The 27,456-nt window shown below is 33.4% G+C and overlaps 1 protein-coding gene across 1 annotated transcript in view; it reads right to left on the bottom strand.

The window, feature by feature from the left end:
- The window catches only part of LOC150083886 (uncharacterized), a 72,288-nt gene that overhangs the window by 16,040 nt on the left and 28,792 nt on the right, over positions 1-27,456 (bottom strand). Inside the window, exons 6-13 of the mRNA XM_090375824.1 lie at positions 22,523-22,672; positions 21,766-21,861; positions 19,628-19,779; positions 15,544-15,642; positions 11,991-12,109; positions 10,962-11,104; positions 2,712-2,759; positions 652-845 (exon numbers count right to left, since the gene is read on the bottom strand). Coding sequence (XP_090231950.1) covers positions 652-845; positions 2,712-2,759; positions 10,962-11,104; positions 11,991-12,109; positions 15,544-15,642; positions 19,628-19,779; positions 21,766-21,861; positions 22,523-22,672 — 1,001 coding nt within the window. The remainder of the gene's footprint in view (positions 1-651; positions 846-2,711; positions 2,760-10,961; positions 11,105-11,990; positions 12,110-15,543; positions 15,643-19,627; positions 19,780-21,765; positions 21,862-22,522; positions 22,673-27,456) is intronic.

Genomic DNA, 27,456 nt, shown 5'->3' with positions numbered 1-27,456 from the left:
ATCACACAATTACAGCTATCGGTATTTTCACAAATGCAATAACATTGAGTTTACTACCAGTTTATAAATGCTTTCAGTAAAAGAAAAGCCCAATAAACCGGAAAGTGCAAATTGTTTTATGGTCATGACTTCCAGAAATGTGCTTTAGAAAAATATCACAAAGCCATTCAAAATTGGTTCTTATAAGGGGAACATATGATAATGATGAAAGTGTAGTGCGTTTAATGATTGAATTGGTAACTAATACAATTTACACAATAAAAATGACCTTTTAAGGAGTTATATAGCGAAAATTTACTTCCGAGGTTGTGGAATGAATTACCAAAAAAATAATGTGTTGTTGGGTTCACATTACGATATTTTCGTGATACGATGGTAACGGATTAATATCGTAAAGTGGGGTACACTGTATTGTATAGCTACGTGCGTGGTTTGAAATGCGGTATTTATGTATGTTTAACATTCATTTTTTGCAATTAATGTTCATATTTTTGATTTTGTAGATACTTGGAAAAAAAAAACAAAACAACTCGTAAACCCGGGAACTCATAAAGCAAGAACTGCCTGTATTTGATAAGCAGCAAACAGAAAGCAGTTTTGAAATGCACGCACACATACAAAAACGTAATTCTAAGGAAACTGAAATCTTACCTCAAACAGACATATTCAACAAGAATAGCAATACCAACTGCAAGCGTTCTTAATCCAACACTTTCGAATAACCTTACAACTGCACAAGCTCCACCAACTGCACCACCCATTACTGTGATGATACTTATAGTCTGGATCCAGTGTACTGTAGTAAGGCCACTTGGTAGCCAGATATAGCCTCGTTCTAATTCATACTAAAATAAAAATTAATTATACATATAATTAAGAAATTTCTCCAACAGTGATGTTTACATTTTTTACCTAACATAAATAATAAAAAGAATATCCCTTTCAAAAACTTAATTTTTTAATTAAAATTTTGTAAATTTTAATAAAATAAAATAAAATCATAATTAAATTTTTAAATATTTAAAAACCTTAAACATTAAAAAAATGCAAAATTTTAAAAAGGTTTGAAATAAAATCATGAGTGAAATGAAAAAACAATTTATGATATTAAATACTAGCAGGGCAGTTTATAATCTTAAATAATTTGTAATATGCTGATATTAAAGTTTGGTTTTTCTTCCTACAATATATAATGTTTTCTTTTCTTATCATTTTTTTTTTTAACCACAATGTATAATTGGGTTCAATGTATACTCCCCACCATGACTTATGGAAGTGAAACTTGGGCACTCACCAAAAGAATGGAAGAGAAGCTAAGAACTACACAGCGAAGAATGGAACGAATTATATTGGGAATCAGATAAGAAGAGAAACACATGGATTAGGCAGCAAACTCAAGTAAAGGACATTCTTATCAAAACTAAAGAACTAAAATGGTCTTGGGCAGGACACATAGCTCGAAGACATGATGACAGATGGACTAAGAAAATAACAGAATGGTACCCAAGAGGAGCTAGAAGAAAACCTGGAAGACAAAGGCGGAGATGGATAGATGAAATTCATGAGTTTTTGAGTAGTAAATGGATGGCCAGTGCTCAAAACAGAAGGAACTGGAAAGTTGCTGGAGAGGCCTTCATCCTGCAGTGGATTGAAAATGGCTGATGATGATGATGATGATGATAATTGGGAATTCTGATGTTAATTAAAGTTGGTAAAAAACTTTATAAAAAAAAAAAAGCTAAGCACATTGCTAAATTTGATGATGTGAAGCAATTTTATCAGAAGCCAAAGCCATAGTTGTGCTTTGGGAATATCATGAATGGTTTTAGGAAACAGATATGTTAGTCCACAGCAGAATATGGTTACTAGTTCCAGTGCTAGCAAAAAGATCAGTGTTACTGTAACTCAGGCTCAGTGGGAACTCTGTTTCATCTCTTAGTAGGGAAGCAGTCAACTTACCATTCCATGGTATGTCTAATGTTTGTAAAGCACTTTGTTTAATTTTACTTCACCATCAAGGAACAATAATTATTTCAATATAAGTCAATATACGTATGACAAGTCAGTAGTGAATATGTGCTTCGTACGCTGGTTGTCACATCTGCATAAAAAAACCAGATTAACTTGGAGGGGGAATTCTTGGAGGGGGGGGGGACTAACATCTCTGTTTAAGACAGAGATGCAAGATTTCTTGAAAAAATTTCTATATAATTGATGAAATTTTAACAAAGACTTTTTTTCTGAATGAGTGATGGGCAGCAAGGCTGCTCTATTGTTAAGGAGGCAAATATGAAATAAAAATCCAGTGCTACCCACATAAAATTATAACACTGGCTGATTTGCAGAAACACAAAGTTTTATGACACATTGCCATGAGTTGGAGTCTACTTAGCTATGCTATTATTGCCCTATAAAAATGAGGCTGTTTGTGCAGAATCATTTTCATGCAGGATAGGACACTTTCCATATTGCTTTTCCAATGACATGATAGTGTATTTAACACTATGTCAATTTCACACAATTTTTATAATGCTTGGCCATTCCCCACACTCAATTTCAAATTGCTGATCCACGCAACTTTGGTAGCGAGAATATCTGAAGAATGGTCTCTCAAGAGAAGATTCAATTTCCAATTTAACAAATTTAAAGAAAAAAAATATATTTATTAAAATAAATAAATAAATATTATATATATACAATTTAATGCTTACTTGTTCATTGCAAACTTTACATTTCATGTTTTCTGGATTACATGAAGACTAGAAGAGAAGGGGAAAAAAAAAAAAAAAAAAAAAAACTTTCATTATTGGTTTCTATAAAAATAAAAATATCAAATATTAGAGGATTAAATATACTATTCTATCAGATGTATTTGAAATATTTTGTTATTTACACAGTTATAAAACATGCAAAAACTTTCAATGGCTAAATTCAATTCTTGAAATTTATTCCTGCCTCTATTTAGTTTATCATAAAGCTTTCAAGGGATCAAAATCTCATCTTTAGTGACAGCACTTTGCCATCAAGGATGAGATCAAGACTACATTCAAGACTATTCCAGAAGCTAGTTAAATCATAGTATAGCATTAAAATGAAGAACTGCTCACTTCCTCGGTTTGTTTCATGGATTATGTTTATTAGGCTGTCAACTTTAATCCATATTCAGGGATGACTTTTATTAAGATTTTAATTTGTGGTTTGGGTGAATTATCAAGTATAACCCCTGACTTTAGTGCCGTGAAGGGTTTTGTAAGTCAAGGTACCTATGTGTACCTTTGCACCTTACAATACAGATCATATTTATTTATTCTCACTTTTTTTTTTTTTTTTTTTTTTAATTTGTTCACAAATTATTTTTATGCCATATCTGAGTCACCCGAAGTGTGTGATTTTTTATTTTTTTTTTTTATGAGAACCCCAAACACGAGAGGTATTATAACCTGTAGTACTTAGTACCGTGCTTGGGTTGGAGGTTGAGAAGACGAAAGAAGATATTTATTGATATTGGACTTGAACTTCTGTAGATTGTAATTTTCAGGAAATACGTATGAAGGAAGGTTGTTCCAGAAAACGGCAGTTGAATGAATAAATGAGGAAGATGAAAAGTTGGTTCTGTGGGTTTGAAGTTGGACAGTAAATGGATGTTGGCTGGTGGCGGCACGTGTTCGGACTGTTTTGGAAGAGAGAGCGGGAATTATAGAAGCCAATTCAGAAGAACAGTGCCCATGGAAGTATCTGTAGAAGAGGCATGCAGCAGAAACAGTGCGTCTATGAGAAAGCGAGTGGAGAGACTCTGTTAGAGATGAATCATTAATTAACCTAACTGCCCTCTTCTGAATGGAATTCAGAAGAGGGCAGTTAGGAAGCCTGAGAGAGGTTTTGGGGGCACCACCCCAGATGTGGGAACAATATTCCATGGCAGGGCGGATTTGCGATTTATACAGAGTGAGCAGCTGTTTGGGAGAAAAGTAACGCCGAGAGCGAAAGAGAAAACCAAGTTTTTTAGATGCAGAGGAAGCAATATTTCTAATGTGCTTGTGCCAAGAGAGATTAGAAGTCAGGGTAATCCCCAAAAGAGATATATCATTTTGCCTAGAAATTGGAGTGTCACTAAAGATAAGCATAGGAGCAGAAGAATCCAGTACTTATACATTAATTTACAGATACAGTACTTATACATTAATTTAACATCCTTTGATTTAAAACGAAAACTACAAAAAAGAGTAAAACGTATCATTTTCATAAAGAGTGGGAACTAGAATACTTTTTTATAATGATAAAAGAAACATGTTGTTTGATTTGCAATGCTTCCATGTCTATACCCAAAAAAAAGAAATTTAGAAAGACACGTCAACGTACTCCATGTGTTGAAGTGCTCTTTGAAAATTTTAAGAACAAAAATGAAATTAAAAGTGCTCTTCAAGATCTGCAATTATCTTGAAATACTGTGATACGATGCATCGAAAATGAGAAAAAATGTGAGCGAACAATTGTGTGCTCACACTGCTAAATGTGTATCTTTTTCTTTACAACTGAATGAATCTACAGACGTCAGTGATACAGCTCAATTGTTCGTTTTTGTTCATATGGTGTTTTGATGATTCTGCCACTACAGAACTGCTGGGTATGGTTTCATTAAAAGAAAGAACCAGAGGTCTTGATATATTTAGCGCATTCAAAAATTTTACTGAAAAAATTAAATTACCTATATTTTAGGTTGTATCAATAACAACAGATGGAGCTAAAGCAATGACAGGGCATCTTAATGGATTCATTGCATTCTGCCAAAAGGATGATGAATTTCCAGATTTTTTTGAGTTACCACTGTATCATCCACCAACAAGTGTTAGCCAGAAAAATATTAAATACTAAAAGCGTTGTGGACATAGCTTTCAAAAAATCGTGAATTCCATCAGAGGCCAATCTCTTCAAAGGAGACTTCAAAATGCATCTCGATGAAAATGAACCAGATATGATATTACACACAGATGTGAGGTGGCTGAGTCGGAGTAAGTTTCTACAGAGATTTCGAAATTTGCTGAATGAAATTAAAAAATCTGTTGATCAAAGGGGAGATGATTATCAGCAGTGGTTGTGTGATTTGACTTTTTTGGCAGATTTTAGCAGTAAATTAAGTGATCTGAATTTGGAATTACAAGGAAAAAATAAAAATGTGGGTGACATGATTAGTAATATTTCTGCATATAAATATCAATTTTTGGCAATGACTAAGGATCTAAAAGAAAAAAAATTCGATCAGTTTGCAAATAGGCAAGATCATTTGCAAAAATATCCTGTTTTTGAATTTAGTACTGAGAAATATGTTTCTGAAATTGAGAAGGTCATGGATGATTTTGAAACCAGATTCAGTGATTTTAAAACTATTATTATTATTATTAGCTATATGGTGCAAGGAAGCCTGAGGCTTATGCTACACCAGCCAAAAAAAATTCCCGAGTTACCCCGTGAGAGAGAGAGAGAGAGAGAGACAAAACAAAAGTAGAAGGAAATTACCAAGAAAGAGAATAATGATGATATCCAGCTCAGGACCCTGCCAAGCCTATGCTCAATGTATTTCTTATCCATTTAATGTCAACTTAGATATAAAACAAATTGCAGGAAAAAAAAAAAAAAAAAAAAAAAATCGCTGAGATTTTTCACATGGAGAAAATATTACTTGAAAATGAAATTATTACACTGTGAAATGATATCTTCCTAAAAGTCAGGTCAGCAGAAAAAGACTTTAGGGAATATGTTTGCTGAGAAAAGTACCAAATTGTAAAAAAATGCAGCAAACTTTTAAATTCCTGTTTTGGTTCCACATATCTATGTGAATCAGCCTTTTCGTATTTGAAACAAACAAAGAATCGCTCTACTCTTATGGACTTGCATACAGAAGATTCTTTACGATTGGCCTTATCACAGTACAGTAAACCCTCAATTTAACGGACTAATAGGGGAGAAGGGGTGTCCGTTAATGCCGAAAGTCCATTCAATCAAATATAACCTGGGGGGGCATTTTTTATTGTTCTTAATTTAAAAAAAAAGCTTTAATACAATATACAGTACTGTACAATATAAAATTATGTTGCAATTTGGCCTTCGATTTACGGATATCAGAAACAGTTTTTTTTTATGCCATAAATTTTGCAAATACGTGCTACTGAGATGCCTTGTTCTAATTTCTCAATTAGCTCTAATTTCTGTGCCACATTTAAGTCCCCACGCTTTCATTTAACTCCTCTATCACTTGATGCCATTTTAAATTGTAAGGATTGCAAAAGTCACAATTCAGAAATCACAGAAACACACTGTATACAACCTGACCACACGACAGCTCGAGGTAGACTGAGACAGAAACAAAGCAAGCCGGTAGACCTACAGTTTAGTGTCCCGAGTCACATTCAGCTCGCAAGTCACTGTCTGCTCTTATCTGTTATCTGCGAAAACAGCTATTTGAACACATTTTCAGAAAGAATAAAAAACAATTTCCTGACTCTGATTATAAAAATAAAAGTAGGTAATTATCAAAACAATAATTATTATTAATTTTTAATTAATAATAACACTAAAATTTTTATAACCTAAAAAAAAAAAAATATGGCCAAGATTAATATGTACATTACTGTATTATTATTTGTTCAGTCTGTTAAATCCGAAATCCATTATATCGGGGTCCGTTAAATCGATTTTGAAAGCTTGGCAGATGACATTAAGACACAAACTTCACATAATTAAAAATTTAAATATGTATGAATTTAAAATAAGAATTCTGAATTGTATTTAATTTTAAAATTTATAAACAACATTTTTCAATGTGTTGATTCACTTTTTTAACCATGTGCAATGAAATTCTTGAGATGGTAGATCATGGCACATTTTGAAGAAAAAAAGTAGATCGCATCACAAATTAAGTTGGCCACCTGGTATAGTGTGTAATTTCCGTATTGATCTGGCCACAATTTTAAATTCGGTATCTTTAAAGAATATGTTAAGCTATTTGTGCCACTGTTCAACATATGGTACAGAAATAAAGTATTTTTCGATGTTACTATTGTTGGTTGGTGTATTTTTTTTTTTTTTTGCATCCTGCTGGTTAAGAATGTGCTGGTTAATATCTGTATTTCTGAACCCAAAGCAGATTCCCTCGTTGAATATTTATAGGTACTGAGAAATCAATTAAAGATAATAGACCTTTTGTAGGTGAACAGGTGATAGCTGTTATAATGCAGAAGCATACCAGTATTTGTTGGTTTATGATAGATGTTAAATTGGATTTTAGTCAAGTCCCATGTAAGTGCGAAATTTAGAAAATTTAATGGCTTACTATCCGTATTTTCCCTTTCCAATATAAAATTGAGTCTAGGATGAATATTATTAAACAAATGTAAAATGCCTTGGATAGTGCTACTATCAGTAATAACAAGAACATCATCTAAATACCTCCCATAGTATGTGATAGAAGAAAAGGGGTAGAAAAGGTGTCAAATGTATACACTCAATCGTTTAGAGATAAATCTCCAATATTAAGCCACTCAGGCTCAATCCCATTGGCAAACCAAAAATTTGTTTGTATACTTTGTCTTGAAAGGTGTAGTTGGCTTTAACTAAGAGTTTTAAGTGAAAAATTTATTTAATAGGAAGCTTTGAATAATTAATCAGTACAGAGTTATTATTTAACATGTTCCAAAGAATATCTAATATGTATTCAATGTTTACATTTGTATATAATGAAGTAACATCCAGTGAGAATAAATTACCATCATCGTCAAGTCTACAGTTCTTAAGGTTATTAAATAATGTATCGCAGTTTTTTATTCCAAACTGTATCGCCTGTCTAAAGGGTTTATAAGACTATATACATGTATGGCCAAGAATGACAATGCTGAGTTTCTGTAGGAAACAGTGGGCCAAATAGGAAATCCAGTCTTATGCAATTTTACCTGACAGAACATACAACATTCCTGCACTTTTCGGTCAGGTAAAACTGCATACGACCGGATTTCCTATTCAGCCCATTGTTTCCTATAGAGAACAGACAACATTCCTGCGCTTTTCGGTTAGGTAAAATTGTTTGCATTTTGCTTTTGGATTGTCTCATATATCAGTATTTTCTGATCCCCAAATCCTCACACTTTATGGAAACATGAAGCATCTGAAGAAGTCTTTGTCATTCTCTATATCAAGCATACACATGAAACATTTTTTCTTGGTTGCTGTGTTACTGACATTATCACATGCAGCACTTAAAGCAGTATAATTCCTAGACATCTCTGGATTATGGACAAACACCTGTCATATATGCTTAACATGTTCTGAGACACATGGATGAATGCTGCTTTTCTTGTAAAAGGTGCTTCCTGTCCCTTTAAATGGTTCATAGTAAGCAGTGAAAGCTGTGATGGGCGCACTGCTTTGCAGGTTGTTCAGCAGTTTTAGGTATTTTAGTATCAGATTTGGTCTGAACAAATCACTCATCTCACTGTGCTCTCCCTCTAAACCAGGGAGGGCCAACTTTTTCTGTAGTGGGTCATATATTATGTTGAAAACGCATCGCACGCCACAGAGGACTGGTCCAGAAGTGAATGGAATCGATATCCTCCCCCCACAACTAACCCTGATGCCATCCAATGTTTTTACTAACCCCCAACTGATTTGCTTCTGATGTCATAAAATGTTTTTGCTATGTAAAGGAATATGTACTTGTAATAAAAAAAATTAAATAATTTTATGTTTATAGTATAAATTTAAATAGAGCAGTGATTCCCAACTGGTTGTTTATGAACCCCCAAGAGTTCATGAAAGTGTTCGATGGGGTTCGCATTAAAAATTCTGTAATAGCATCTGCTTAGATTTACATATGTATATTTTTGTAAACTACAAAATAGTTTAATATTAATTTAAGTGGTTCAGTTCAAAATTTATATTTAGTTGTGGTTTGGGTCATGTGCTCTTACATAGCAAGCATGCAAAACAGGATGTTAGTGGTGGTGGTGTGTGGGGGAGAGAGGGGAATTGGGTGCAAACATGCTGATATGTATTGCACTGTTCAGCTGTGGTAAAAGGGTTATGAAAAATAACTAATAATAACTAAAGACAGAATAAAGTAAAATAAAATTAAATATAAAGTAAAGAATTGCCAATGAAAGGAACCACATCTCTCACAATTTCTTACACTTAGTTTACTATCTTACAGTACATTATGTTAAAATTCAGGTGGTAGATGACTTTCATCAACCGGTGAAATACCACCACTTTGCTTATTGGAGGCTTGAAGTGGTGAAACCCATGTTTAGTCTCTAGAGCAAAGTTTCCGGCATCCCCCTCTCCCCATACTTTTCCTTCAACCCATGCACGGTACTAAGTACTATAGGTTTTGATACCTTTCGTGTTTGGGGTTCTCATAAAAAAAAATAATAAATAAATAAATAAATATGTTTTCCATACTAAATTTTTTTTCATTCTAAAAGACCATTATTATGTATAGGACTTAATAATAATTTTATATTATTATGAAATATTGTTTATAAAAATGTAGTACTGGAAATATTTTATAATAAAAATTTAGAACTATTATATGATTTCTGAGAATATAGGCTTAGTGGTTCAAGAAAAAAATATTATGTTGAAAGAGGTTCGTGAGTCAAAAAAGGTTGGGAACTGCTGATATAGGGTAACAAATAAACATTTACCTTCACAAAAATGATGTCATGAGAAGCTCCCCAGCTTTCATATTCACCTGCTCAATTAAAAATAAAAGGCAGTAAAGATGAGCCAGTAATTAACATTTGTCACACTGAAACCTGGGTCATAATTTCTTGTAATAAAAGTGAATTTAACTGTGTCAGATCTTTCTAAAACTTTTTGATGTGAATGCAAAAAGGAAAGTGCCAAAAATAATTAAATACCCTACCAGAATTTTGTAATTATTTGATATCTCCCACTCCTTTTGTTCCTTATCTTTAAACTGATGGTAAATGCAACTGCCTTTGTTTTAGACCAAAAACATGAGAGAGAGAGAGAGAGAGAGAGAGAGAGAGAGAGAGAGAGAGAGAGAGAGAGAGAGAGAGAGAGATATGTGTGTTTCTACAAAATATCATAACCTTCATATTTGGAAGTTTGTTGAGCTTTGGATATATTTACTTTGATAACTAACCTAGTCCATTTGAAATGACTAGGTGCCAAAATATGGTGTTATTTGGAACATTAATTGACATACACTTTGGAAAGCTCTGTTCTATGTATAGTTTCATTTCTGATTTTTAAAACTGGTTGTATAATTAAAATTTTTTTTTTTGTAAATCATTAATGGGAGCTGCATGGGTTGGCCATCCCTGTTTTAAATAGTAAGGAAAGAGGTTAAAATAATTTGATTTCACACATTCACACAACAGATGTATGTTATGGTAAACAAAAACTATTATTTATTTTATTTTTTTTTTTTTCTTGTGTATGTGGGATGCCTAGGAAGAAAAAGAAAATCTTTATCAAGTAGAATAAAAAGAACTTCATAAAAATGATTACTCATGATATTACTATAGCAACTGGTTGCTGTAATAGTTTTTTAACCACATTTGAAAAAAAAAAAAAAAAAAAAAAACCTCATACACTGAAGAGGAATAAATAGGAAAAGGCAATAAAATGTGAATCTGGAGGGTGAGGCTTGATATATTTACTCCTTGAAGATGAACACCCAAGAATTTAATCATAACCCTTGTACAGTGCTGTCCCTTAAGAGATTAGAATGCAGAGAAACATTTATTATCAAACTAGGGAATTTGGACTTTGAACAGTTTCATAAACTGTAAATAATTTGTGGATGCCAACTGGTTCTACAAACTGCCTTTGCATAAATGAAAACTATCAAGTTTCTGTATGTTAAATGATACCTTATATCAGCGTTGCAAATTAAAAATGTTCATAAATAAATAAAATGCACAAACTTCAACTATTTTAATTACCTCAATAAGCCACTGCTTTAAGCAGTCATGGTGAACAACTGACACATCACCTTTGCACAAACAAGGCTGAATAAGTGGTCCGGCATCTGTTCTTTCTGCATCATAGCAAATCCAACATTCAGGTAACTTTTCCAAGGCCTCACCTGTGTTTGAACAAAATAAGTCTTACAAAACTGATTTAAAAGACCTTTACCTTATAAAGATATAAATAAAGCTAAATATTATAAAAATAATCAAGGAAATGGGAAATTTTAAAGAGCAAAAAAAAAAAAAAAACGTAACTGATAAATATTATTGTGAAAACTGCTCTAGAATCATTGCCCTACCAAAATATTGGGCAAGTACCTAAGAGCATATAGGTCTATCTTTTATAGCAACGACAGCTGCAATTGTAAGCAGCTTGGCTTGACTAAGTATGCACATGTTCCTGGTGACAATGTTATTACATTCCTGTTTAAAGAAATCATTAGCATTGTGGGATAAACCACAATGCTAATGATTTGTGGACCAGGTTTATCCCACAATGTGGGATAAACCTGGTCCACAAGAACGTTCAATATACTCTCCTTGTGACAATGCCTTTTTTTTTTTAATAAAGAAAGAACCAGTGAAAAAGGTAGTCATTTTAAAATGGTCTTAGCTCTCTTGCTTTGAGCCAACTTCATCTTTTCAGTGAGCAACCTTATATTAAGCCACTTTTCAAAGAACCAACACCGACAACAAAAGAGTAGTTGCTTTAAAAAAAAAAAAAAAAAATCACCACTCTGACTCTGTTTAAATGATATTGCCATTTTTGATAAAAATGTCATCCACCTGCTCATCAGAGAGTGGATGGACAGAAAGTATAAATTAGAAAAATAGCTAAGATAAAGAAGCTTTATGAAGTTGACAAGTAGAGCTAGAAATTTAAAATAGGTGAGTGGCAAACTAAGGGAAATGAGAATTGAAAAGTATTTAGGTTTTTTTCTTAATAAAAAAATTTAAATATTATATATTATTAAAGTACCACATTTTATTGTGAATACCTACCAGATGATATGATAATGGATTTTGGAGAAACCAATGTCTCAGATTCTCTTGGCAACTGCTTGTCAGATTCCAATTTTTCTAAAATTTTTTTTGGATTCAAAATCCAGAGTTGTTCAGGCCTTTAAAAAAAAAGGAAGATATTAATTTAAAAAGCTAAAGATTGCATGCACACACACACACACACACACACACACACACACACACACACACACACACACACACACACACACACACACACACACACACACACCTTTTAATCCATGAAGTTTATTGTGCGAAGAAATTGAAATGGACTTAGTCATCAGTATTCAGTGCTAATAAGAGTCACTCTGCATTTAAATGGAAGTTTTACTTCCAGACCCCACTTGGACTTGGCAGTTCGTTCACACAAAATACATTATTCGTGCTTCAGTGCTTCATCACTACCAGGTGATGAGAAGCTAGTAGCTTTGAAATAGCTGTATCTTAGATTTTTAAATGTTTTTTTTTTTTTTTTTTTATGGAAACCCCAAACACAAAAGGTATCAAAACCTATAGTACTTAGTACTGTGCATGAGGTGAAAGAGAAGTATGGGGGGAGATGCCGGAAACTTTGCTCTAGAGACTAAACATGGGTTTCATGTATAGTGAATTCAGCTATTCAGGTGATGCTTCTTTGATATGACTTAAAAAGATAGTAGAACTTAGGCAGAAGTGGATAACAGTAATTATTTCTGAGTTTCAAAGTGTGACAGTACCACTACTATCCAACAACACATAGGAAGACAATGGGGACTTGCTCCATGTGACCAGAAAATACTTGGAAGGGTAATATGACAATATATGATTTATTTAATTTCAACTACTGCATTGAAATATCCTCTTCAATAATACTGAGCTAAAGCATTTAAAGCTAGAAGTTGCAACAGCAGACTTTCAAATATCATTTTCACCTGATCCAAAATGACAACTCATCATTTTGGATCATAATGAATTGTTAACAAATGCAACATTTAAAATCCATGTTCAATAAACTCATAATTTTCTATAAACAAATGATATCACAATGAGAGGAGTTGTTAAAATGGAAACACTAACAGTTGCAAAAATCTGGCAATGAATTTTTCAGCTTCACTTCAACGAGCATGAAATATAACACAGTATTGTAATGGTTAGGTTATTTACAATTACATAAAATACAATTACAAAAAAAATGGCCTCCGTAGCAGAGTGGTCAGGAGTGGGAGTGCAGTAGCACATGCACTTTGAGTAGACCGGGGGTTCAAGGCCCTGATTGCTAAATACAGTCGATCTGCCAACCCACACTGGACCAGAGTGGCAGATTATGGTCCATTTCCCTCAACATGAATTGTTGAGAAGGTTTCCATCCTGTAGTGGATTGATAATGGCTGCAGTGGGTTGGGTGGGTATATAAAATATATAACAATTAGACTAAAATAGAGACAAGCACATGCTTTTTTTGTATAGGGGCATCTTACAAGTGATGTGGATGTTTGGGACACTCCAAGAATTTCTCAGATGTGACTAAAGACTGTGTTGGTTGGAGTAGTATACTCCTATTATGAATAATTTAATAATGGGAACTCAATCAGATATATACTAACTCACTCTTCTTCAACTGTTATGCGAGAACAGTGATGTGAAGAACTCTAATGCTTGCATTTATTTTTATTAATGACTTGATTTTTAAAAACATTGATCCAAGGATTTGTTGACAGTTAAACCCTAACTTTTACTGAAATTGTTTTGCAAGTTTCAGCTTCCTTAACATGACAGACAGCTTCCTTAACATGTTCACTACTCCAGTGGACATGTGAAGGAACACTTAATCCAAACTTTAAATTTACAATCATTATGTACAAAATGTTCGGAATGTTGGAATGGTGTGTTTTTTTTTTTTAACATTCCGAAACTTAAGGCAAGTTGAATGAGTTCTTTCACATTTAGGTAGTAGTGAACATGTTAAATCTGCACTGAAAAACTATCTGGATAGAATTTCTGAGTGAGTATATTTGAAGGCATAGACCTGGCTAGTGCAGCGAAAGGCAGCATCAGAAGTTTTTACTTTGTCAAACTTGATGTCACTTTTATGCTCTTTATGTTGTATGACTTTGTAACATTTGATGTTGGCAAAAATTATCAAATTAGCAATCAAGCTGGCAGACAGGGGGCCTCTGACCATCTCTGGTCTTTGGGTGTCCTGTTTGAATTTATATAGCTTTCTTAATTCTATCCATCTTAACATCTCATTTAAATCTGAGTAAGAAAAGAACCAAATTCTAATGCACCGTGAGAAAGTTGATGCAGGGACTTATTTAAAACCATTACTACAAAGAACTTGCACATCATTCAAGGAAATATTTCTGAATTATTCTATAGGATCCTGTCCTGCAAACGAGAGTTAATCCTCCCCCACTAGTTTTCATGGTCTTGTTCAAGCAATTCTGTAACAAGAGGTAAATTAATTGGAAAATTAATTTACCAATTAATTTCCCAGTTACTTTCCCATAATTTCCCTTGGACTGCAGAGTAAAAATAGTATTTTTTATTATTTTTTTTTTCCTCTCTTCTTTTTCTTCTTCATCTAAACGACCAAATTCCCCTTCTGGATGTCCCTGTTTCCAAATACAAACTTGAATTTAAGTTCACAGAACTCTACAATTATTCTCTTTCTCCTCCCCTTTATTTACAATAACATAAAATTTAATTTATTATTTGGCATTCAGAGTTGTCTTTTAAATGAATAAATAGCATATATAATTAAGTAATTTTAGGTAGCTAAATGAAGCAAAAATGAAAGCAAGCAAACAAATTTTATCTTCATAAAACAAAATGAAAAAGATTAATACATTCTCTAAAGAAAATTAGCCAATACTGGCAAAAGTTATTATCATCTACAATGATAATCCTAATTAATTTTACTACATAATATTATAATAAACCAGAGAAAAGGCATTTTTTAGCCTTCTTTAAATTTTTGATAGTAAAGAACTAAACATTTAGCTTTAAAAGGAGGGGGGAACAAAAGTAAAAGAAGTTAGAATGAACAAAACCAAAAACTACCATACAGTAAAAAAGCTTTGAACAGGGTACTGTACTGCACTTGAACAGAAAGAACAGAACAGAACAGTACAGTTCTGTTCATGTGAATTTCTGGTGCACCAACTACTCAGGCCATTATATGACAGTGTGATTTTAATGTATTATGTTGTGCATACACCAGTATATGCGTGCATGTGTTTTCTCCACACTTTATCAAAATGAGATGGACCAAATTTGACATAGTGTGAGCTGAAAAACCCAATATAACTAGTAGAAAGGAATACCTTACTCCTACTACTTGGCATCAGCTTACTACAGCCCTGGTTGAAGAGACCTTCAAGAATTCCTCCACTCTGGTGAGGTCTGGACACAGACCTTTTCATATGAGTGCCAAGCAGCAAAAATAATGTCAGAGTAATGCCAAGATTACTATGAAAAGCAGAAATATAAAAATTTATGATAACATCTAATTACGAAACACTTAAAACTAAAAGATATTTGTATTTCATACCTCACACAATTCCAGAGTACACAAGGAAACCACAATGCCACTCCCATCTCTACAATTCTAAACATTACATTGTGCCAATTACGACTCAGAACAGGTACCCTGAAATTATATTAAAATATATAAATTTTGTATACTAGTTTTCCTCATTTTAAGTAGCATTATTAAAAAAAAGAAAAAAAAATTACAAGTTACATAAATCTTAAGGTGCATGCATTTTCTGTGAGAAAATTCAAAAAATGTATTGCTAATTAAAGTACACTGAGTGGACAGAAATCAGGGATACTTACCTAATAACAGGTAGGGCCACCTTTCACCCGGATAAGGGCAGTCACATAGTAAGGCACTGGTCCACTAGTTCACAAAAGCGTTCCATAGGTATTTCCATTCATGCTTGCTGCACTGCTGTCCATAATTCCATCACATTCCTGGGTGGAGGATCCAAAGCTTGAACAGACCTTTCCACAGCATTCCAAAGATGCTCCACAGGGTTTGTGTCCGATGAACGGGGAGGCCATTCCATGCTGGTAAAATCTGCGGAATGCTCTTTGAACCATGTTCTAATCACCACGGCTCTGTGTAGAGGCACCTTGTCCTGCTGGAAGAGTCCATTGCCCTGTGGGTGCATGACTACCACGAAGGGATGCACATGGCCTGCAAGGATGGACACGTAAACTGGACTGTTCAGAGATGCATCTAGACATACCAGAGGTCCCAACGAGTGCCAGTTGAACATGTCCCAGACCAATACTGACTGTCCACCTGCCTGAACAGTTCCTTGTTGACATGATGGGTGCATAGCTTTATGCAGTTTCCATCAGATATGAACCCTCCCCCGTCTCCACTCGAAATAACTGGAAATGGGACTCATCGGACCAGAAGACCCGTCTCCAATCATCCAGTGTCGATGTACTTTTGTCCAGTTCAGGCACAGAGTGTGTTGTAGTGTTAGCAATGGGTGGGTCGGCAGCTCCCATAACCTATTGCAGCTAATGTTCGCCTGATGGTCTTGGTGGAGATGTTTCTGGCACCTCCCTCGTTGAAATTGGTGGTGATTTGTGCCACTATCGCTCTCTGGTTGGCTGAAACAATGAGAGACAGATGTTGACAGCCACATTCACTCACCACCCTTCTCCGCCCACAATGAGATGTTATTCTGGATACACCCTTGATACTGTCAAACGGAGATAGTGCAATTTCTACTGCCTCCGCGATAGAGCGACCCATGTGTTGGGCACCCACTATTCATCCCTCTTTCAAAATCAGTTAACTCACGACATTTATCCATACTGAGATAGAATTACCATCTATGTGAATGCAGTGCACCTGCAAAGCGGTGGGTTCGTCCACTAGCAACAGGGGTGACAGCCTCACGTTGCCCAGGAACTAGGTATCCCATCAATTCTGTCCTTTCATTGTAAATATACTGTATAACATGTTACAGTTCAATTCTACTTAATGAGAAAGTATTTAACTGCAAGTATCAAAACCATAGATAGTAGTTCCCAAACTTTTTTTTTTACAATGAAGCTCCTCCCCCTTTTATTTTCCCCCACTAACTTCTTTTATTTTTCTCCAGAGACTTGTGTTTTTTCTAAAGATTCAGTTTACCCAACAAACCATTTTTATTAATTAATAACTGACTCAATTTTCATTTTATATCAAATATAAATCAAATAAAGTATACAAAGTGAAAGAAAGAAAGAGAAATAGTAATAAAAGCTATGTTCAGTTTACAGACAATATGCTATTTCATAGCCCTTCAATAAATTCATCAGGTAATGAAAATTAATATTTGAATTATATTTGAATAACTGTTTAATCCACATAAGAATAAGTGGAAGTTTACTGTAATGAAAACAGCTTACAGACTTTCAAGTACTAAACAGGTTGAAACAACTTCCACAGATAAATAAGAGGTGTGATAACAAAGTTCCCAGAATGCCTTTACAGTTTGGTGTGAAAGTTGTTTGCACATTGTGGTATAATACAAGCATGTTGCTATACATCTGCATTTCCCTGTGCTCCAGTGAAAAACAAAATTGTGCCAGTCTCTGATTTAATTCCACACAACCAATCTAAAATTTCACAACTGTATTTCAGCACACATTTTTTTTTTTTCCATGTATGTACTCACACCGGATCTCTCTCTCTCTCTCTCTCTCTCAGCTATTCTAAAGTAATGTCAAACTGGTCACCAGTTTATGGACATGCTGTGTGACAAATAAAAGTAGTCACAATTGGCAAAAGCTGCATTTGACTACACTGCAAATGTTTGTCAAACAAGCAACAGTACCAAAAAAGAAAAATGTCATTTTTTTCCTGAGTATTCAACAGTAAATAATATTCCAAGATATGGACACTATCTCTTTAGCAAGTATGTACAATTATACATAATAAACAGCACTATTTTAATGTATAGCTCATTAGCTCTTCATCAAGCTGTAAAACTCAGTTATTATCACAGCAAAAGTGAAACATAGTGATCTTTGAATTTCTCCACAGTACATCATTAAAAACAAATGTTGTGAAAATTGATAAAGATTGCACATACCTGTAAATTATTCCTGAATTATTCCTGGTTGTAAATTATTCCTGAAGAAAGTTACTTTAACTTTTTATTCTCTTTTTCTCTGAACACATTCATAATATTCTCTCTGATATTAAGTACATATGTGTGGTGATGCATCTATATTGGGAAATCACAAGTTTTGTATTGTTAGCTGATCACAGTCTATTTTGGTTTCACTGGTGTGAATAAAATGACTGCAATGTTTTTAAATCTATTAACTGTATGCTCATAACATGAACTAGAGGTACATGAATTCCCCATGATTCCAGCTCTGCACAACATGAATTTTGAAGAAGGGGATAAAAATGTAAAATTTAAAAAGCTAACTTGTTCTGTAGTCACAATTGGCAAAATATAATTTACAGTTGGTCAGACAACTTGAGTAGTCGAGACCCGCCAATTTTCGTAAAATCGGACAAATGCTAATAATTTATTGTCATTTTTATTAAATAATTAGTAATTAAAATTATAATAAATTATTAGCTTTTGTCCGATTTTATGAAAATTAGCGGGTCTCGACTACTCAAGTTGTCTGACCAACTATCTAATAAAGTTTCGAGACTGTAGGACCTCCACATATTTTTTTACTCTATCTTATATAATTTACAGTGAATTTTCCTTATAGTTATTTCAATTTCACTACAAGATATTTAACTATAGTTGATTTTGACAGTTTTTAAAGTAAATAAGCTATTCATAAGTTGTGGGACCTAATTCAGACTCTGAATTTCACTGTATGTATATTTCGATTTATCCAACTGAATTAACAAGGATATATATATATATAGATATATAAATCTTGCCAGGACTATACACCACAATTTTACATTATGGAGTTTCAACTGAATTCTTATGAAAGAGCCTCTATTTTTTTAATATAATAAAAATGCCATTTTACTGCATAGTATTGTAAACATTGACTTTTAATGTTTATAATACTATGCATTGATTGATTTTATGGCTTCTTTATCACAATATTAAGTTTGCTTTTAACATGTGACACCTAATAAAACCATCTCCACCTCCAAATAAAACTCTGAACCACCTCCAAAGTTTAAGAATCAAACATAAGAGAACAATGTTGTTCTCTATCTGCAATGGCATTGTTTTGTTATAACAATACACATCCTCATACTTATCACATCGTATATGACAAATTCAAGGAGCACTGTAGGGAAAAAATTCTACATGTGCTACACTCGCCAGATCTTGTACCATTAGATTACCTCCTATTTAGTAGTCTATAATGGTATGAAAAACAATTTGAAAGTTAAGGCTGTCAAAAAAGTGCCCTGTCCACATTCATTGCTTTAAGCTCAAAGGAATTTTATAAACATACTATTGACATAAGAAGGCTTTATCCTTGATTAAAACTTAATTCAACACAGCTGTGTTTTTATTTTGAAAAGGAAGGGTAAACAACAATATTACTTATGGAATGACTTGATAATTTAACGCAGCATTAAGCAGGATGACTTTAAGCTATAATGTTTCTTTACAGAATTATTCACTTACTTATCCTTCCAAAATCCTCCAAGTACATCAGAGAAAATAAACAAAACAGTAATTAAAAGGAGAATAGCTTGAGACACTAATCCTAATCTTGACTGATGAAGCTGAGAGGTATTTGTAGGAATTGAAGGACTGTGAATAAATCCCCCTCTTACCTACAAAAAACAAAATATTTATATAGCAAAATATATAAAAATTGGCCAAAAAATCATATGCACTTATAATAAAATAAGTATTTTAGAAACACTGCTATTAAATCATCACTGGATAATTTCAGTTCTTTATATTTCTGCATGCTGCATCATGAATTGCAACTGTAATTCATCTCACTATAATCTCACTGTAATCTCATGGTCTTCGTAACTTAAATCTTGAATATAATTTCATCCCCACAAAATGTTGTTTATCACAGTCAATGAAATAACAGATATTATCACATTTCCTTAGTGATATGGATTTTTTTTTTAAGTTTCCAAATAATTGTAAAGCAATGAACAATTCAAAACTCTTCTAGTACGGTTGAAGATATTTAAAAATTTAAATATCTGCCCAAGAAGAGCCCAAAAAATCTTGAAATAAATACCTAATAAAGTTGAAAACCCACTTTTTCACTAACTTCAAACACTTAAAGAAAAAATAATTAAATAAATTTCAAATATAAATATCATAAAATAACAAAAAATTGCCAATATAAACATATAAGAATTTTTTTTTGTTAATGAATACCTCAGAAACAAAAGGTATCAGAACCTATAGTACTTAGCACCATGCACGAGTTGAAGGCTAAAAAAGATAAAGGAAGATGCTTGTTAACATCAGACTTGAATTTCACCTTGAAGAAGAAGAAAAGTTAGTTCTGCGAGTTTTAAGTTGGACAGTAAATGGAGGCTGACTAGTTGTGGCATGTGTTTGGACTGGTTTGTAAGAAAGGGAGAGGGAGAATTATAGAAGCCAATTCAAAAGAACAGTGCCCATAGAAGTATCTATAGAAACGGCAGCAGAAACATTCTGTTTCTGCTGTGTGCCTATGAGACAGGAAGTGAAGAGACGTTGTAAGAGATGGGTCATTAATTATCTTAACTGCCCTCTTTTGAATGGAGTCTAGAAGTCAGAGAGGTTATGGGAATGCCACCACAGATGTGAGAACAATATTCCATGGTAGGGTGGATTTGAGATTTGTACAGAATGAGTAGCTGTTTAGAAGAAAAGTAATGATGAGAGCAAAAGAGAAACCCAGTTTTTTAAATGCAAAGGAAAAAATATTTGTTTTGTGCTTATGCCAAGAGAGATTAGAAGTCAGGGTAATCCCTAATAGAAATATGTGATCTTGTCTAGAAATCCGAGTGTCACCAAAAACAAGCATAGAAGGAGAAGAAGAATCCTTTTGGTGAGATATAAGACAGATCTGGGTTTTAGAATGATTGAAATTAACTAAGTTACCATTGGAGAATCACCTGGAGATTGGTATTTAAGGAATTAGTAGTAGATATTTGAGAAGTTGAAGCTTTTTGTGCAGGACAAGGTTTCTCAAACTGGAAGGTTGAATGCAATGTGCTTATCCCCTGGATGCAGAGAAAGACAACCAATTGATGAAGGGAATAAAAGGGTTCTCTTACCGAGAAAGGCTTCAGTTCTACAAATTGCAGCATCTGTGGGGTGATCTGATTGAGGTGGTTAAGGCCTTGAATGGATTGATTAAGCTGAATGTTAATGGCATTCTTCCTCTTGCTGAGACTCCCGCTTGCCGAATGGTTAAATTTCAACTGTGCATTCTTTGCAGCAGAAGGCTGGCAGCAGCCTATGTATGGTCTGAGGATGGGTTCTGACAAAGTTCCCAAAATGTTACCTTAATGTATAGGGATTTAGTTATTGGCTAAATAAACTATATTAATATTCATGTGGTATGAGAGTGGTCATTACAGAAATCTATATTTCATGAGGAAAACAACCACGTAACATCCATCTCCAATTATATTAGACCAAATATAATTATTTTCAGCATTATGGAATAAATATTCATAGAAAGAGCTATAGTTTAGATAGCAGTTTATTTCTAAAATACATAAATAGAAAAAATTTCTTATCATTATATGGTTATTATTATTAGACAAACTTTGCAGATAATATGTATGCCGACTTACTTTGAAAAAGACTTCCACTCCATAAATAAGGAAGAAAACAACAACAATAAACATCAAAATAGCATAGCATCCATTGAACACACTTGTAAATAAACTCTGAAAATACAACAGAACAAAATATACTGTAAATTAACATACTGTATATTTGTATTTACTAGTTAAAAAATATATGCAGCTATGATAATCTAAAATTAGAACAATATGTAAACCATATATGTTTTTCTAATCCAGAATCACAATCTTAATATATATTCCATAAACTATATCTTTAGAGATTATTTATTACTTAATTTGATCTTAAATAATGGACACTTAACTTCACATAAATTTATAGCTTCAAACTGAAAATTTATTGAGTTTTGAGTATAATTCAATTTTAATTTAGTGGGCTAATGAGTAAATTAACTGACTTAACAACTTTGCTCTATTCTGATGATGACATTTCAAACACACACTTTTGGTGTTCATTCTCAAGTGGATGCAGTTCCTGCTCAGTGGCTAACTTGTAAGCAACTCAATTCAATCATTTTCAAGTCAAGAGGCTTAAACCAATCTAGACTGAGCAGATTTTTAAGAATTCCTCCAGTTTCCAGCAGGATTTTAATTCAATTTTTTTTTCAAACAAGTGCCAAACAGAATGTTTACCAAGATAATAAGGATGAATGGAGGTAATGAATCACTGTATAAATATACACATTAAATATATATTTTTTCATTATATACACTTTTCTGGGTACATAAAAATATAATATCCTACCTTATCATTTTCTGAAGAACCCGAAAACTGCAGCAACAGAAATTCTGCTAAGAGTAATGAATATATCAGAACATTAAATGCCAGGAAGCCCAGGAATGATTTACTAAGAAATCTCTGTCTCTCTAAACACAGGTCACTTAAATGAAATACCTAGAAAATATTTAATAAGTTAGTTGATATATGCTGAAATTAACTACTCACTAATGTATTATATAAGTAAGTTTGCACACTTTTGTTAAATCAATTGTTATAAATTCACACCAACTCTAATGTTAGATAACAAGAAAATAAAGAAAATACAATAACAGCAACACTATTTACAACATAGGTTAAATACATAAATTCTGAAAAATTTTCTTTCTCATTCCTTTTATGAAGGGTGACAAATGAAAGTGAGAATTTTTTTTAACAATAACTGGTACTTAAATTTTTTTTTTAAATCATCACTGAAGTTTAGGCACTTATCTCATATGTACACAATATTCTTTATACCCTGCTAATCTTTTGATTGCTATTGGCACAACTGTTTGATATCATCTTCCATTGCTGTTGGCACAACTGTTTGATATCATCTTCCATTGCTGTTGGCACAACTGTTTGATATCATCTTCCACTGCTGTTAGCACAACTGTTTGGTATAATTTTATTGACTATGTGGAATCAAAGACCTGCCAATTCATTTTTTTGTGATTGTTGTGTTTTTGATCTTCATCTTCCAAAAACATGAAAATCACAAGCCAACAAATCCAGGTTGTATACAGGATGCTTAATCACATCCCAATGCAGTTAATGGATATGCCATAGAGCTGTGACAAAACAAAATGGTCAGATCTTGTTTTATACATAACATCACAGATAAATTTTGAGGAATTATGTCATAATTTTGTAAGCTGACCTCTACATGTGAAATAGTGCAGCAGTCCTTGTGTATAAAAAACAATGCAGTTAATGGATATGCCATAGAGTGATGACATAACAAAATGATGGTCCAGGAATCACAACATAACATTTTAACAAAACATAGCCAACGCATCTTGCGTTCAGCAAAAACATTAGTACCACTCTCTAAATTTATACCCATAACACAACTGAAATTTAAACAATTGAATAGTTTTTTTTTGCAGACTTGTCCTTGTACTTTCACACAGCAAATAACATATTGTGGAGTTGCTGAAGTTGATTTGTTTTTGTTGTTTTGGGGTTTTTTTTAGGAGCATTAGCAACTAAGGCCATATTGCTCCGGGATATGTGGTGGTCATTCCCTGACCTTTCCACATCTTCCGTATTTGGTGGTGACAGGCTCGAACCCCAGTCTAATCAAGAAGCGTGTCCTACGCACTGCTGCTCCTTCCCACCTGGCTACGGAGGCGCCTGCTCAAGTTGAGCAAAAGTTTGTAAGATACAGCTTTAAGTTCATAAATCAAATTTGTAGCATAAAAATTCTTGCTTGTATGGTCAATGTTTCTAAATTAAGAAATCACCGTACCTTAGTAGTCAAAAGGTAGCATATCTGTTTGATAATGTGGCTGGAACACTGTCAGGCAGAACCTCAATTTTTAACTGCTAACAATGCAGAAAGGCCAGTTTTGTAAAAGTAGAATTACTAATTTCATTGCTTTTTCCTTGCCCAAGATACAGCCACTCCATGGCTTATGTAATACTCGACTTATGAAAATTTGACTTTACGTAAGTTTTTGCCAGCCAGTGCAAACATAATAAAATCGTAGAAACGTATTTTGCATTCCATAGGAATAAATGGAGGTATCGTGAAAATATCATAATGTAAACCCAATAACCATTGTTTTTTTTTTTTTTTTTTTTGGTAATTCATTCCAAGACCTTAGAAGTTGAAATTTTTGCTATATAACTAAGCTATTTATCTCTCTAAAAGGCCATTTTCATAATGGAAATTGCACTACACTTTCATCGTTACCATATGTTCCGTTTAAGAATCAATTTTGAATGGCTTCGTTTTTATTGGTTTATGATAGTGACCTCCAGAAATGTATTTTAGAAAAATATCAACAATTTGCACTTTCCAGTTTATTGGGCTTTTCTGTTAGTGCAATATTATAAATGGGTAGTAAACTCGATCTTATTGCATTTGCAATAATACCGATAACTGGAATTCTGTGTGTTTTTATGTTACGGTATTATGGTGAAATGAGTTTCCCCCTTCACTGAAATCTTCAATCATATAAAAAAACATGAATAAATTTTCAGAACCTTTTCTTCGTTCCTATTTACTTATTAAAATGGTGAATGGAAAGTGCAAGTGCTGGCAGTGCTAGGAACCGAAACAAAATTGATTTAGATATGAAGATGATTAATTAAGAAGTACGAAGCAGGGCAAAGTTTGTCATCTATTGCACAGAATTAGGTCTCGCTGCTTCAACAGTGAATACTATTTTAAGGGACAATGCGAGTATAAAAGAATATGTTAAAGGATCAATGCATTTAAGATCAACAGTGATCACAAAACAGCGTTCAGGTGCTATATCGAAGATGGAAAAGCTATTAATAATATGGATGGAAAATCAGATTGAGAAGCAAGTGCCCTTGAGTCCAATGGCTATTCAAGCAAATGAAAGAAGTATTTATGAAGATATTAAGGATAAGTATGGCGAACCCCAAGCCAAGTTTGTGGCAAGCAATGGGTGATTTAATAGGTTCAAGCATCGCACTGGTTTCCAAAATATTACAGTATGCAGTGAAGTGCCGATTCTGCAGCTGCAGAGAGAGAGATTTTGTGATGCTTGAAAGGTAAAATGTGCTGATGTTATGCTGTCTCCTCTCTCTTTTTGTAATTTTATAATTTTGAAATTTTTGTAACTTTGTACACTTTTGTAATTTTTCCTGCACATGAGATAAAAAAATTGAATAAATAATTCTATTTACATTTTCATCGAACATTTCTTTTTCTGCTTCAATCAAATTCAGTGCGCATACTTGCAAGGGCTGCATAAGCATTTAGGGAAATTCTGACCTATGTAGAGTTCTGCAGAACACAACCCTTACATAAGTCAGGGAGTGGCTGTACTTAGCCTTCACAGTTAATCAGAACTGAGAAACCATGACTAAATAATATAACAGTGCTAGGATAAAATTATATCCTAGAGCATATAATATACAGTTTATATATATATATATATATATATATAAAAAAAATCAAAATCTGCTGTCTTCTTCATCATCTTTTAAAGATATTCTAAAGTAGGGGTTAGTGCTGCCAATCAACTCCATTTAAGTTCAGCAACTATGGACAGAGATGCAATCAAAATGCCAAAGGGTACGTTTACAGCTCACCCCACCCCTACACTCTCAAAACGTTTTCTAGACAGGCTTAACTATGCTTCTAACAGTGCAGTGAGGCATTTGTGGAAGCAGTGTTCAGAGCTTCCTATAGCAAACAGGGACCATTAGCGGGGATGAAAAGACAATATGACAGAGGCATCCAATTTCTTAAGGCAGTAAATTTAATTTTCCTTTTGATTTCTGTTAAGAAGGTTGTCCGGGTGTCCTGCTCATTTATTTTATTTGAAAAGTATTTTTTAATTTCATGATTAGAAAATAAGAAAAAAATAATATATATAGTTCCAAAACAATGTTTAATTTTTAATTTTTTTTTTTTTGTTCAAATAATTAATTACTTCAGCTAGAAAAATTACAATTTATTTTCAGAAAGTCAATATTAATGACCAAACAAAATTTGAATTCAAAAATATTTGCCAGTGGCAATGTTATAGGTCATGAGTGAAAATCAGCACTCAGACAAGAAAAAAAAAATCTTACTGTCATTATGATTATGGTATTTTAGTTAGAGAAAAGCATTGCACTGCCCAGAAAAGAGAAAGAGAAAGAGAGAGAGAGAGAGAGAGAGAGAGAGAGAGAGAGAGAGAGAACAGATATTCAGACCTGCCTGAATTTTTTTTTCTCCCATTCATGTTTCTAGTGAGATAAGAAACCCATTCCACAATAAGCTGTGCAGAGTAACATTTTAACAAACAAAATACCTTCGGTGCTAATGGGACAATACCACTGTCACCAGTATTAGAAGTACAGCAATACCCTGCATTGCACTGATAATTGGTATCGAAACTGTTCTGTGTTATGTGAAACCGTGCTGATTAAGGTATAATTATAATGGGTTTTAATTGAATGCATACCAGAGAAACAGTCTATAAACAAATTATAATAAATTTATAAACAATTTGCGCTTGATAGTCAATTAAAAGGATTTGAAATAAAAAATATTGCAAAAATTTTATTAATGAAACGGTATCATCATAAAAGATGAGAAAAAATCTTTATTGTTTATTTTGGTATTTCAGTAATGAAGTCAAGTCATCTCTTCTTTTTCTTGGCGTAAAAGTCTTTGTAGCATTGAATCCCATCTTGTAAAATTTGCCTTATTTTGATGCTACGTTCTTCAGGTCTCCATTCACATAATCGCCTCGCAGGCCATGTCAACCCCCCCTCCCCTGAAAAACTTTCTCCAATTCTTCTGTTGAAAATTCTTTTGGTGCCACTTCAGTGTTATCCACTTCAGAATTGTTTTCCTCTTCTTCATATGCAGTTTGCTCATCAATTTCAAGGAGAGTTGCATCATTTAAGTCATTTCCATATGATTCAGTGCAGTCAAGTACATTGGCAGTGTCCAAAGTTTCGAATCTCAAGTCTTTTCTGATCTTCACAATGTCCTCGAGATTTTCCTGAACTTGCGATTTAAAACCGGTGAAATCATTTGCCAAATGGGGTGAAACATGCTGCCAAACAGAACGCATGTTGTTGGCAGTGATTTTTAGCCAAGATGCAGATATATTTTCGATCGTATTTAAAGGGGTAAAAAATAAATTGTGAAATGAAAAGATATCATGGCAGGATGGAATTAAGAATATTGAACACTGTTGCGTGTTGCCGCAGACTGCCTGAGG

The sequence above is a fragment of the Mastigoproctus giganteus genome, chromosome 6, assembly GCF_048544385.1.
Source record: "Mastigoproctus giganteus isolate SK-2022 chromosome 6, ASM4854438v1, whole genome shotgun sequence".
Classification (NCBI taxonomy): Eukaryota; Metazoa; Arthropoda; class Arachnida; order Uropygi; family Thelyphonidae; genus Mastigoproctus; species Mastigoproctus giganteus.
The sequence above is the reverse complement of the archived record's forward strand: the minus strand, read 5'-3'. Positions and strand labels throughout refer to the sequence as shown.